General features: G+C 40.4%; 1 protein-coding gene across 2 annotated transcripts in view; it reads right to left on the bottom strand.

Moving 5' to 3' along the window:
• LOC147483357 (cold-responsive protein kinase 1-like) overlaps nucleotides 1-3,085 on the bottom strand; it is a 29,832-nt gene extending 26,747 nt beyond the window's left edge. Inside the window, exons 1-5 of one of the 2 annotated variants that reach the window (XM_086580268.1) lie at nucleotides 2,629-3,085; nucleotides 2,376-2,524; nucleotides 2,171-2,296; nucleotides 538-1,855; nucleotides 144-452 (exon numbers count right to left, since the gene is read on the bottom strand). In XM_086580268.1, coding sequence (XP_086436394.1) covers nucleotides 540-1,855; nucleotides 2,171-2,296; nucleotides 2,376-2,524; nucleotides 2,629-2,714 — 1,677 coding nt within the window. In that variant the 5' untranslated portion in view covers nucleotides 2,715-3,085 and the 3' untranslated portion in view covers nucleotides 144-452; nucleotides 538-539. Of the gene's footprint in view, nucleotides 1-143; nucleotides 453-537; nucleotides 1,856-2,170; nucleotides 2,297-2,375; nucleotides 2,525-2,628 lie in introns of those variants that run through there. The other variant, XM_086580267.1, reaches the window with a different exon arrangement.
• Nucleotides 3,086-15,177: the final 12,092 nt, after the last annotated feature.

The following is a 15,177-nucleotide window of genomic DNA, read 5'->3' as shown; positions in this document are numbered from 1 at the left end:
GCTTGTCTGTACATCTTTGTACTGTTTGTCTGTTGACTTTACAACCCGTAATTCCATCACACCACAACCTTGAGGTCGGGCACATTGAACATTTAAAAATCAGGAGGTAGAAGTACTCGGAAAGATGTGGAACTGGGAATTACTGGAAAGTCTGTAACTTTTTTTGGAAGATTAAGAATATGGAAATTATAAGAAAACAGAGATAAAACAAAAATATAATTAAGAAAGCAATCAAATACACCATAGAGAAACAAGAGCAAGTTTATGAGTGAACAAATATATACACGCAGAACCCCAGCAACAAGTACAGGCAGCTGTAAACCTAAATAAGTAATATACTGAACTGTACTTTTGGTCCTTGATACTTCTTTTGTGTAGCCTACACAAAATTCAGTCCAACTAACACATGACAAATCCTCCACTCATCCTTAACGCAACAGTAAAAGATGCCTCTGCAGCAACCAAAAGAATATTATACACTATAAGCACTGTATGGCATCTAATCATTATATTTATAAAACCAATCTCATATCTTACATTTAAGTTGACAAGGTTGAAGAAACCGATGATGCGGCAGGTCCACTAATATTCATAGAGCCAGCTCCCCAGGTACTTGCGCTTGAGGAGACACAGTATGGATAGAATGGGTCGGGAGGCGACTGAAGCTGCATATTCTCCAAAAGTACCTGCACCACAACGCTCATCGGTGGTCTGTCATTGGGCCTGTACTGAGTACACCATAACGCAACTGTAGCTAGTATCTTTGCTTTTGATTTGTCCTTGTCCTCGATGCCACAATCATCCACAATTTCATCTAGTTTCCCAATCTTGAATTTTTCCCAAACTTGTCCAGGTAACCAATTTTCGCCATCAAGATTACTCTTCCTCCCCAAAACTTCAAATAACATCATGCCAAAACTATAAATATCACTTTTGGAAGTTACTGGCATTTGCATCCACATTTCTGGGGCAGCATAGCTGCGGGTCCCTCTAAACTCAACCACAGATATCTTGCTTAAATCTCTTTGAGAAACCTTAGCCATTCCAAAATCTGCAACTTTAGGAGAAAGTTTTAAGTCAAGGAGCACATTCCCAGGCTTTACGTCATAGTGAACTATTTCATGAACATAACCCTCGTGCAAGTAAGAAAGACCTTTTGCTGTCCCAATTGCAATATCATACAAATTCTTCCATGGTAAATTAAGGTGGTTCTCATATAAAACCTTATCGAAAGATCCATTGTCCAAGTACTCATAAACAAGCGCTTTCATATTGGCCTCAAAGCAATACCCGTAGAGTATAACTAAGTGACGATGCAAAGTACTACTCATTGTTCTCACTTCAGCCATGAATGTGAACTCCATGACTTCCATTGCAGTGTTCTTTAGTTTCTTGACGGCTACTTTCACACCATTAGGTAATGTTCCTTTGAATACATCTCCATATGCACCAGAACCTATTGGATCACTGAAATCTTCAGTAATGCTCGTAAGGTCCTTATGTGAATATTGTTGTATTTTCTTTCTTCCCAGCTCACCTAATAACATATCAATTGAGTTTGAGCTTCCACTGTCTCCTTCTTTAAATACATCCACAACTTTGACAGCTTCAATCACTTTCTCCAATTCCACTTCCTTCTCTATTGCTACAGCCGCCTCTTCATGAGCAGTCTTATCTTTACCATCCTCAGTTACCGGTTGTTTCTCAATCTCTGTAATAGGTACCCCTTCACCAACTATCTCAGTTTTAGTATCCCCAAGCTTCAACTGTTTTTCCAGTTGTATGGCAGCATAATTTTCTTCCCTCTCCTCACTCTCTACATACTCTCTGAATAATTGCATAAAGGTGTCGCAATCTAAAAGAAAATGCTTGTGAATGTCAGTATCGATAAGATGATATTACATATTAAATGTATAAACGTTATGAACTCAAGGAACCCTCCAATTGCGTGAAGAAGCAATTAAAGACAGGCATAGATAGGCACTGAGACTTATCCGAGTAAGAACATTTAGAAGTTTCTTCTATAAACAATTACTTAAAACCATGTCCTTTAAGCCATCTCAATCTCATACTTGAAACGCATGAAAATAAACATTAAATGAAATGAAAGATCTGATGATTAGAAATCCATATAAAATGGAGATGAACAACAACAAAAAACAATACTCACTTTCCGCAGACCCGAACCGGACACAAAAGAGCTTCTCCTTTTGGTCCCCCTCAGAAAAATCAGTTGCAGCCCAGACACAGGATTTAGAGTTTGATGCGTGTACATCCACTAACATTCCGGAAGAAACTAAAACAAGGTAGAATATATGAAAACAAACTCAAATAAATGAAACAGTATTTGTAACACAGATAAGCGCAGATCATACTTCGATGATTCGCATAGATGTTGAGCGACTTTGATCTCATAACCAATCGAACTTTTCCAGTTAATTTGTGCTTCAATAGCTTTACCGTACCAACACATAGTTCCTTCCATTGATCCCCCTTTCTTTCAAACTCATAAAGCTTCGATTTCCTACAAGTCAACGACCAAAAAGCATGTATAAAATGGAATGTACTGAAAATCATCTAAAATTTTAAAGCCAAGCAATTAAACAAGGTGATCCTAGCTTAGCTTACATTTGGAGAAGCACATCTTCATCTTCTTCACCAGTTATTATATGTTCTACTACAGCTCCTGCATTTTCACCTTCGCTGCTGGCCATTATCGAAATCAGAAATTCACAGAGACATAGAGAGAAGTGATGGACTGACTCTGGGGAGATGTTATATGGGATGAAATGATCAGATATTGTGTTTGTCGTTGAAAGAGCAGCTCCATAGGGACTTGGAAAGTCAACCGTGTTGTGCCAGTAATGGAAGCGCTTAATACTTTAATCAATATGTAGAATAAAATAATGGATCATTATTCATGTCATAGAGCTCACTCCAAAGAAGTCATGTGCCTGGTAATGCAATTGCATGGCGCAAAAGCAACCAAGTTGTTAGTTTCAAAACCAAACGAAAAGCCTTGATATGTTACAGTGTTTGCACGCGATACTCCCCGAGTCCCTGAACTCTGTACTCAACTCCATATCGCATAGAGCAAACAGACACGGGCAAAATCTTATAAACTAAGCACCAATGAAGACCAAAGTTAGTTTGAAAACTTGCAACACTGTACACACTAATAACGCGGCAAAAATTATCGATAAAAAAAATAACGCAGGCAAATAATTACCATAGCTACCTCGTGCCTTAAATTTACCAACCAAAAATCACTGAAAATTATATTGGTTTTCATACTTGAATTCAATTCCAATTTACAACCCAAATTTAGAGATTTTTTTTTTTATTCAACTGGTGCATGCCGTGTCAATAAGACAAGATTGCTTGAATCATCCATTTGTTAGTGTGTATCTTCATTGCGGGATTTTGTAACATTTAAAATACTTTTTGTCTTGTTGTACACTCTTTTGCGCCATAAAAGGTTCATTGCTTGATTGCTTGGTATAACGGTATGCTTCACCGAATGCAAACTTATGATCTCAAATCATCGGTATAGTTGGATAGCTATTTCGGGTTGGAGTGATTTGTTGGGAGATTTCACTAGAAAGTCACACCTCAATCTAGCTACTTTCTATCCCAAATTATTTCAATTTGGAGCTCACACCAATCAAATCACCTACCCAATACTTTGGTAGTTATCACAACAAACTCAAACAAGCAAAACCACTAATTTATCATCACCCATAACAAACAAACAATAAATAAGGAAGTAAATAATGCAAAAAGACACAAAGATTTAGGTGGTTCGGTATCTACATCCACACAAGAGCCGAGTTTCCTTTATAGCAAAGATTGGAGAGTTTACAAGAGATATCAAGAATCAAGAACAAGAGGCCTCACTCAAACCCTAGCTCAATAGAGCTCCTACAATACCCAAGAAATGAATCTCTCAAAAGTTGTCTCAAAAGCCTAATCTATTTTTTTTTATATAGATACACATAGAAAAATGTGAGAAATATGGGTTTTGGGCCGAAATATCGACAAACCGTTGAAATTCTGAAAAGTTTCAGAACTCTAACTTCAAACGACACCATCAGGTCGTTGGGAGGTAAAACCAGCAACATTACTTCCAAACGGTGCACATAGACCGCTCAACGCTTTTCTCAAACGACTTCGCCAAGTCGTTTGACTCTTTTCCCACATGATGCCCACATGTCGTTCAAGCTTGCTGGTGAGATACCAAAGCTTCATTCACTCAACGATTCCACAGCCCAACAATCTCCCACTTGGAATCTTCGAGATTCTACATGCATATCACATCTCAATTGTAACAACTCCATCCAATTCCAATTTACTAAAGAAACATTCGGCTCATCCATCATGGTCTTCAATCAAGAAGACCCACCGAAGTTGAACACAACTTTAATTTCTCAGTAGGCACAGTCTTGGTCAACATATCCGCCGGATTCTCACTCCCTTGGATCTTCTCAAGTGCCAAAACCTCATCCTCCAACAGAGATCGGATAAAATAATACCGGAGACCAATGTGCTTGGTCCTAGAATGAAAAGTGGAATTCTTAGCAAGATGTATAGCACTCTGACTGTCACTGTGTAACACACTCCTCTCTTGCTTCATCCCAAGCTCTTCCATCAATCCCTATAACCAGATCATCTCCTTGATTGCCTCTGTAACTGCCACATACTCTGCTTCTGTGGTAGACAAAGTAACAATCTTCTGTAACTGAGAAATCCAACTCACTGCAGTAGCACCTACTGTAAAGACATAATCAGTAGTGCTTCTTCTGCGATCTACCTCACCTACAAAATCGGTATCCACATACCCTTGCAGGTTCACAACACCCCTTCCATAACATAGGCATTTCTCTGTGGTACCTCTTAGATATCTCAATATCCACTTCACGGCTTCCCAATGCTGCTTGCCAGGATTAGACATAAATAGACTGACAGCTCCCACTACTTGGGCTATATCCGGACGCGTGCAAACCATGGCATACATAAGACTTTCAATGGCAGAGGCGTATGGTACCTTAGCCATGAAGTTTCTTTCCTCAATAGTCTTGGGAGAGTGTTCTTTGGACAACTTGAAGTGGACTGCCAAAGGTGTGCAAACTGGTTTCGCACTACCCATGTTGAACCTCTTCAATACCTTCTCAACATACTCAGCCTGAGACAACTCCAGAATACCTTTCTGCCTATCTCTTCTGACCCTCATCCCTAGAATCTGTTTCGCTACACCCAAGTCCTTCATAGAGAACTCACTTGCCAACTTCTCTTTCAATCTCTCAATTTCTGACATATCAGAACTCGCTACTAACATATCATCAACATATAGTAATAGGATGATGTAGCTGGAGTCGAACCTCTTGAAGTAGCAACAATGGTCAGTGTTGCACTTATAGTAGCCATTTCCTTGCATGAAGTTATCAAACTTCCTGTACCACTGCCTAGGGGCTTGTTTCAAACCATACAAACTCTTTCTTCGAGCTGCGTACCATACCATATTCTCTTTACCGCTTCTTGATGAAACCCTCCGGTTCTTTGCATGTAAATTTCCTCAACTAGGTCACCATGGAGGAAGGCGGTTTTAACATCCAACCGCTCAAGATACAAATCTTCCACAACAATACAATTTCAACACCGAATCGAATAGTATTCAGTTTCACCATTGGGAGAATATCTCCCCGTCAAGTCAACGCTTTTTGCTTTGAAAACCCTTGACTACTAGCCTCACTTTGTATCTCTGGGAACCATCATGTTCCTCTTTGACTCTAAACACCCATTTGTTCTGTAGAGCCTTCTTGCCTATGGGTAGTTTGGCTAGCTCCCATGTGCCATTAGAGATGAGGGACTTCATCTCATCTTGCATAGCAAGCTCCCACTTGCTTGCATCACTCGCCTCCAATGCTTCTTCATAGCATTGAGGCTCGCCACCATCAGTAAGTAGCAAGTAATTCACATAGGTGGAGGGCGGATATCTCGTACTCGGTACATGTGGCCTGGATGTCTTCCTTGGAGCACGAGGTGGAGATGGACTCGGTGGTGTAGTATCCTCATTATTCTCTCGAAATCACTACTATCTTTTCATCCTCCTTTGTGGGGCTCCCACTATACCACGACTTACATCAAAGTCTTCCAACTCAATATACTCTGTGCCGCTCTCTGTACCCGATTCCTTAGTTTGTGCTTCATCTATGTCCTTGTACATCACCTTCTCATTAAACATAACATCTCTACTACGAATGATTTTCCGATTTTGATCATCCCAAAAGTGATACCCAAAATCATCACCGCCATAGCCGATGAAGGTACACTTTAGTGACTTAGCATCAAGCTTGCTTCTAGCTTGGTCACTAATGTGGACATAGGACACACAACCAAACACCTTCAAATAGGAAAGGTTCACATCCTTCCCGCTCCACACTTCCTCTGGAATCTTAAAATCCAAAGGTACTGATGGTCCTCTATTGATCAGGTAAGCTGCTGTGCTAACACTTTCTGCCCAGAACTGCTTGGGCAAGCCTACTAGTGTATGCATACACCTAGCTCTCTCTGTCAGTGTTCTATTCATCTGCTCTGCAACCCCATTCTGTTGAGGTGTCCCTGGCAAAGTCTTTTCCATCTTGATGCCATTGTCAGCACAATACTTCTTAAAACCTGAATCCTCATACTCTCCACCGTTGTCGGATCTCACCTTTTTTACTTTCAAGCTTGTCTCATTCTCAACCATGGCCTTCTAAGTCTTGAACACTTCAAATACTTCTAACTTGTGTCTCAAGAAATAGACCCACACCTTCATAGTATGGTCATCAATGAAAGTCACAAAATATGATTTTCCGCCAAGTGAAGAGACATTAGCTGGCCCCCAGACATTTATATGAATCAACTCAAGCCTTCTAGCTTTCGGAGTCTGACCCATTCTCTGAAAACTCACCCGCTTCTTCTACTTTCCAAATACACAGTTCTCACAGAAGTCAATTTCAGTCGACTGTAACTTTGGGAGTTTACCAGAAGAGTGAAGGATTTTCATTCCTTTCTCACTCATGTGACCAAGTCTGCGATTACCAAACATTCGGATCCTCTTTGCCATGTGCCCGCGACAATCAACTCACAACCATGTGCGGTCATGTAGAAGTGCCATCTTTCTTAACATTTGCAACAACCATTGAACCCTTTGAGACCTTCCAAGTATCACCGGTGAAGATCGAACAAATCCTTCACTTGCCAATTGCCCCACGAAATCAAATTCTTCCTCAAATCCGGGCGAACGTGTCGGCGTCCCTCAATAACCATGACGAGCCATTCATCTTGACATGCACGTCACCCTTGCCGACAATGTCATAAGGTTGATCATCACCGAGAAAGACCGTTCCAAGGTCACTTTCGGTGTAGTTCTCAAGGAACTCTCGATGTGAGGTAGCATGGAAAGATCTTGTAGAATCAAGTACCAAGACTCCTTCTTGTGCTTCATCGAACATATCAAAGCATCATCTACCATCTCAACAACATTAGCTTCTTGATTCTTTTTCTTGTTATTATTAATGTTGTTGTTGTTTCTTGGTGCCGGGCAATTGTTACTATAGTGGTCATGCTTACCACAATTGTAACATACAACTTCACTTATGTCTTGAGGATTGTGTTCAACGCTTTGCAATTGGGGGGCTTGAGATTTCAATCTCCCCCTCCACTTTTTCTTACTACGACTCCTGTTTGAATTTCTTCCCCTACTTTCAGTGCTCAATGCCGACCCTGAAGTTGACCCAGAAGATGAAGGACAATCTTGTCTCCGGATTTCCTTGGTTAGTACCATACTAACAACGTGCTAAAACTTCAACTTGGTCATTCTCGCCGAGCCACTAATAGCCGCCATAGTCGCCTTCCAACTTGGAGGCAATTGTCCAAGTATCGCCAAAGCTAGCACCTCATCGCTAAATGTAATCTCAACCGACTCCAATTGGTCTTTAGTTTGGTTGAATTCATTTAGGTGATCCTTGAAGGAGGTCCCCTCCGACATTCTCATACTAAATAGCTTGGTGATCAAATAGACTTTGTTCACAGCTGAGGGTTGTTCATACATCGTAGTAAGTGCCTCCATGAGAGACTTCGCCGTCTTCTCGGTTTTAATATTGAAGGCTACCGACTTCGAGAGACTCAATCGGATTGTGGCCAATGCCTTTCTATCTTGCAAATCCCATTTGTCTTGCGGAATCTCATCGGGATTTTCACTTATCAATATTTCCATCAAATCCTTTTGATAGAGTACGTCCTCTATTTGCATCTTCCAATAGCCGAAGTTTGTTCCGTCAAACTTCTCTATTTTGTAGCTTTCTTTTTCGGTTGTCATGACTTCCACTGAACCAAAACAACGGTGGAGAACCTCTCAGAGGAATTTCTTCAAACACCTAGCTCTCAATGCTAAAGGTGGAGTCTTTCTTCACTCATTTTGTTCCAATGATTCAAAACCGTGCTCTGATACCACTTGTTGGGAGATTTCACTAGAAAGTCACACCTCAATCTAGCTACTTTCTATCCCAAATGATTTCAATTTGGAGCTCACACCAAGGAAATCACCCACCCAAGACTTTGGTAGTTATCACAACAAACTTAAACAAGCAAAACCACTAATTTATCATCACCCATAACAAGCAAACAATAAATAAGGAAGTAAATAATGCAAAGAGACACAAAGATTTAGGTGGTTCGGTAAATGTTACCTACATCCACACAAGAGCCGAGTTTCCTTTATAGCAAAGATTGGAGAGTTTACAAGAGATATCAAGAATCAAGAACAAGAGGCCTCACTCAAACCCTAGCTCAATAGAGCTCCCACAATACCCAAGAAATGAATCTCTCAAAAGTTGTCTCAAAACCCTAATCTATTTTCTTTATATAGGTACACATAGAAAAATGTGAGAAATATGGGCTTTGGGCCGAAATATCGACAAACTGTTGAAATTCCAAAAAGTTTCAAAACTCTAACTTCAAACGACACCATCAGGTCGTTGGGAGCTAAAACCAGCAACATTACTTCCAAACAGTGCGCATAGACTACTCAATGCTTTTCTCAAACGACTTCGCCAAGTCATTTGACTCTCTTCCCACATGATGCCCACATGTCATTCAAGCTTGCTGGTGAGATACCAGAGCTTCATTCCCTCGACGGTTCCACAGCCCAACATGATTCTCATGGAATTATAAATATTTCATTCCATCCACTTAGATTATAAGAATGCTACATTTGAAAAGAGAGGAGCCATTAGTTGTTAGTAGCTTTGAAATTGCAATGCTGGATAATCGATACTGCACCACATTTAAGTTGAGATTGGCTTAGAATGTTTTTGGCAATTTTAGGTCAGGGGATGATATAACCATCAGTCCATCAGAGACAATATATAATTCTATCTTCTTCCTACTCTCCTCGGTATAGAATTTGCCACGTAGTCTGTAGTTTGTACTATTTAGTAGTGATTGCATTTTGAACATAATCGCAGATCACGTTCAGAAGAGGAGGAAAATAATTCTAGAACAGGAGCAGAGTAATTTTCTTTTTTCGTACAAGGGTGGAATGAGAGCTAATCAAGCCGAGCATCACTATGCTCAAACTCGGCTCGTTAATTAGGCAAGGTTTGAAATAAGTTCAAACTTGGCTCATATATTATATGAATGATCTGGAGTCGAGCTTTTAACGAGCCAACCCCAAATAGCTCCGTTATTTTACACTGCGAAGTTGCTATTTGAGCTTGAGCTTGAGCTTATCAAGCTCGTTTGTTACACGACACACGAGCTATAATATAGGCTCAAGCTTGGTTCATTTAAGTAATTGAACTAGCCCGAGCCGAGCTGAGCCCGAGCCGCTTCGCTCAAATACCACACCCTTACCAAGAAGAGAGCCTTGAACAATGCTCCTATATATTTAGATCCTATATACAGTTCTGTTGGCTTGTTAATGGAACTAATATAATATTGTGTCCAAGAAATTGATCCTATATATTTAGTGTTGTGAATAAATCAATGCGGAAACAACGTTACCCACAACAAACATATCAATTCTACACAAGGATTAATCTTTCTCACTAGACAAGACTTCAACACCCTCTAAGTAATATCCCAACACTTCTCAATGTCAATAAACAAGCATATAAAGTAAAACAATTAATGTAAAGGAGAACACACCACAAGACAAATATATATTGTGGTTCGGCAATCTGCCTACGTCCACACTGCGAGTTCCAAGCTTTACTAGATGTCCAGAGTAACAGGTTACAAGAGCTCTCAATTCACTCACACAGAATAAACACTCAACTCACAAAGAATTGCTCTCTTACAATCTCTCTCTTTCTTGGTTTTTGGTTAGGTTAAGTTTTTACAAAAAAAACTTGTATTTATACCGTTCCAAAAAACGAATAAGTCTCTGCTGAAATACGATTGGGGTCGGGTAGCGCTTCGATACCGTGCAAAAGTGAGGGCGGGCTACTAATCGCTGGAGGTCTAATCGATTAACATAGCGCGATGCTCCCCTTGTCAGAAAAACAAATCAGGGGGCGCCGATACCATAGAGAGAAAACTCACTTTTGATTTCTCAACATTCTCCACCTCAGTAAGGTTTTAACACATAAAACCGGTTTAACACATCCAAAGAATAACATATCCAAGAGGAACACATCCAAAGAAGGAAGACTTGCTTGGTACCAATCGCCTCGGCGGCCATGCCCACAAAGGGCTCTTTCAAACATGTAGGATTTGGAGCAAGTCCAAACAGTGTTGGAACTTAACTCCGGTGAAAACCTTTGTCAACATATCAGCAGGATTGTCATGGGGGTCCACTTTCTCAAATGCTACATCAGCATCGTCAACGACATCCCGTATAAAGTGATAACGGACATCAATATGCTTGGTCCGAGCATGATGAACCTGGTTCTTCGCCAAATGAATAGCACTCTGACTATCACAATACAAGGCAACACTATTCTGCTCAATACCCATATCATCTAGAAGACCCTCGAAGCCATAAGGCCTCTTTCATCGCCTCGCCATCGCCATATACTACTCTCGATTAGTAGATAGAGCAATCAGAAATTGTAGCATAGACCTCCAACTAATCGGTGCACCATGCATCATAAACAAATAACCAGTAGTCGATTGTCGTCTATCTAGATCACCTGCATAATCAGAATCCACAAATCCACTGACATAACAAGTGCCTCCACCATAAGCTAATCCCACATCCAAGGTACCCTTCAAGTACCTCAATACCCATTTCACTGCATCCCAATGCTGCTTCCCAGAATTTGTCATATACCTGCTTACAACACTAATCACTGTGGAAATGTCCGCATGCAGCACACCATAACATACATCAAACTGCCCACTGCACTAGCATAAGAAACATGAGCCATATACTTTTGTTCCTCCACCAAACTAGGAGAGAACTTAGCTGAAAGCCTAAAATGTCTAGCCAAAGGAGTAGAAACCGACTTTGCATTCTCCATACCAAAACGAGAAATTACTTTCTGAAGGTATTTCTTCTTAGATACAACTATTCGTCGTTTCTTCCTATCTCTGTTAATCTCCATGCCCAGTATCTTCTTGGCTCCACCTAAGTCTTTTATCTCAAACTCAGAGCTAAGTTGAGATTTCAACTTGTCTATCTCCACCATGCTTTTGGAAGCAATAAGCATGTCATCCACATAAAGCAGGAGATAGATGAAGTCATTACCACGAAGCCTTCAAAAGTAGACACAACAGTCATACTTACTTCGGGTGTACTAATGTTGCATTATGAACGTGTCAAAGCGCGTGTACCATTGCCTAGGCGATTGCTTTAACCCATATAGTGACCGATTCAATTTGCACACATGATCTTCTTTCTCAGCAACAACAAAACCCTCAGGTTGTCTCATATAGATCTCTTCCTCTAAGTCCCCATGCAAGAAAGCATTTTTAACATCAAGTTGCTCTAACTCCAAGTCGAAGTGAGCAACTAGACTCAATAAATGTTTGACCACCGGGGATAATACCTCATTGTAGTCAACTCCTTCCTTCTGTGAGAACCCCTTTGTTACCACTCTTGCCTTGTACCCAGTACTATCGAACTTAGGAAGGACCTCTTTCTTTCTGAACACCCATTTACTACCGATAGTCCTTTTGCCCTTTGGCAATATAACTAGGTCCCATGTGTGATTTTTATCAAGAGATTCAATCTCTTCTTGCATAGCTACCAACCAATCTCGGTAATGAGCATCTCTAACAGCTTTCTTGAAGCTATTTGGCTCATCATCTTTGATATTCAGTATATATGCCACTAAATCCACCTGACCATAGTGTTTCACCGGCTTATCGTGCCCATACTTGTGCACTTCTTTAACTTGTCTCTTTGGCCTAGGGTCAGCCACTACAAGTTGCGGATGCTCATGCTCTTCTTCCCCGTTGTTTACAGAAGTTCCATGATTTGGTACCTCATTAGGAACCAACCAACCATCTCACAGATCGACAACTCAAGCTCAAGAAATTTGAACTTCTATGACTCACCATTTTGCCTAGTTTTTCTAGCTTACCAAAGATAACACTAAGTCTCATCAAAGGTAACATCTCTGGCGACCCGTGAACTTGTGGTCTTCTAGACACCACAATCAGATCCCTTTACCCCATTTGCGAAGCCCAAGAATATTGCCTTCTTAGCTCTAGGATCTAGCTTGCTTTCCCTCACATGGTAGTAAGTTGTCGATCCAAACACTTCATAAAATACTATAATCACCGGGTTACGACCACACCTCATAAGGTGTCTTGCAATCTATAGTTGAATTGGTGACATATTGTATGCGGTAACATGCCATGGACACCGATTCATCCAATACTTTTTGCCTAGACCGCATTAAACAACAAACATCTCGCTTCTTTCAACCAAGGTTCTATTCATCCTCTCTTATTCCATTCTCACAGGCGAAGCCCCCTCGATCGTCAATTGTCCGGCAATTCCACATTGCACAATACTCTTGAAAAGGCCCATAGGTATACTCAGTACCATTGTCAGACCGTAGTATCTTTACCTTCCTATCTGTGTGATTCTCAACCCTTGCCTTCCACTTCTTAAATGTCTTAAACACTTCATCTTTCGTTTTTATCATATACACCCACACATAGCGAGTATGATTATCAATGAATGGACATAATAGCGGTTACCTCCTTTTGAAGCCACTCTGGAGGGTCCCCAAACATCCGAATGCACATAATCAAGGATGCTTATTGTCGTGTGCTTGCTTGAACTGAACTTGACTTTGCACAGTTTCCCATAGACACAATGCTCACAGAACCCCATATTTGGCTTCTTCAAGTCCTTTAAAAACCTTCGCTTGCACAACTTAGACAAACCCTTTTCACTCATATGCCCTAGTTGCATATGCCATAATTTAGTGCACTTAGAATCATTACTGCATACACCCACTGCTACATCGCCTATCACCGTACTACCCATCAAAGTATACAAAGTTCCATGTCTCTGACCCTTCATAACAACAAAAGAGCCATTAACAATATTTAGGACCCCACCTTCTCCCACAAACTTGTGACCTTTGGAATCCAAAGTACCAAGAGAAATAAGGTTTTTCTTTAGCTCAGGAACATGCCTCACATCAGTTAAAGTCATCACTACACCATCATGCATCTTGACCCGTATAGTTCCAATTTCTATCGTCTTACAAGTAACATCATTACCCATCAAAACGGAACCACCATCAATGCTCTCATAAGAAGTAAACCACTTTCTATTCGGGCACATATGGTAGGAACATCCGGAATCAAGAATCCACCTTTCGGTCATATAGTCTTGTGTGGACACACAGAGACTCAACTCGTCCCCTTCAGAGCTTGAAGCATAATTTGCCTCAAATTTAGCATTACCTTTCTTCTTACCATCTCTCTTGTTCTCTTTCTTCGGGTGAGGACAATTACTTGCGTAATGTCCCTTTTCATTACAATTGTAGCACTTCACATGTGTCAAAGGCTTCTTTGACTTGGACCTAGATTTCTCATTGCTTGTAGAAGTATGTTCATACGACCTTCCTCTTGCCACTAGCCCCTGACTTGCATCAATGGTATTATCAACTCTTGTCTTTTTCATCAAGTCATAAGAAACTAACACACTTTGAACTTCGTCAAGATCAACATCTTCTTTGTTCATAAATGTGGCCATTAGATGCTCATAGCTTTCAGGCAAAGAGAATATTAAACATGCCGCTTGATCCTCATCATCCATCTGCATACCAACATTCAAATAATCTACTAGGCATCGACGGAACTCACTAACGTGCTTTTGCATCATTGAACCATCCACCATCATGTATCGATAAAAACGTTTCTTAAGATACATCTTGTTCGTCATGCTCTTGGTCATATACATAGCTTCTAGCTTGAGCCAAATACCGGTAACGGTATTTTCTCCCATCACACTATACATGACCTCATTAGCAAGACACAACCGGATTGATGAACAAGCCTGTAGATCGAACTCTTCCCAATCATCATCACTTATACTCGCCGCCTTTGCTTGTTTCCCCTTTAAGGTCTGTGCAAACCTTGTTGGATGAGGATATCCCTTACTTAGATTCTCCAAATCCCAAAGTTATTCTTTCCATTAAACTTCTCTACTTCAAACTTGGCATTTGACATCTTGGGAGTCATTTTTCAAGTCACACACAATAATAATAAAAAAAAAAAAATCACTTCGGAATTTTATCGAACACCTTGTCTACACAAATTTTGAGCACTATGGTTCTCTACCAAAACTCAAAATCCTAGGTCGTATACCTAAGCGTCGATACTAATTGTTGTGAATAAATCAATGCGAAAACAACGTTACCCACAACAAACAGATCAACCTTACACAAGGATTAATCTTTCTCACTAGACAAGACTTCAACACTCTCCAAGTAATATACCAACACTTCTCAATGTCAATAAACAAGCATATAAAGTAAAACAATTAATGTAAAGGAGAACACACCACAAGACAAAGATATATATCGTCAATTGAAATCATTTAACGCTTTACATCAAGCGAAGTTTGAAACTTCACTAGATGTCCAGAGTAACAGGTTACAAGAGCTCTCAATTCACTCACACAGAATGAACACTCAACTCACAAAGAATTGCTCTCTTACAATCTCT

Source organism: Coptis chinensis, chromosome 8 (assembly GCF_015680905.1).
Source record: "Coptis chinensis isolate HL-2020 chromosome 8, ASM1568090v1, whole genome shotgun sequence".
In the NCBI taxonomy this organism is placed as follows: domain Eukaryota; kingdom Viridiplantae; phylum Streptophyta; class Magnoliopsida; order Ranunculales; family Ranunculaceae; genus Coptis; species Coptis chinensis.
The sequence above is the reverse complement of the archived record's forward strand: the minus strand, read 5'-3'. Positions and strand labels throughout refer to the sequence as shown.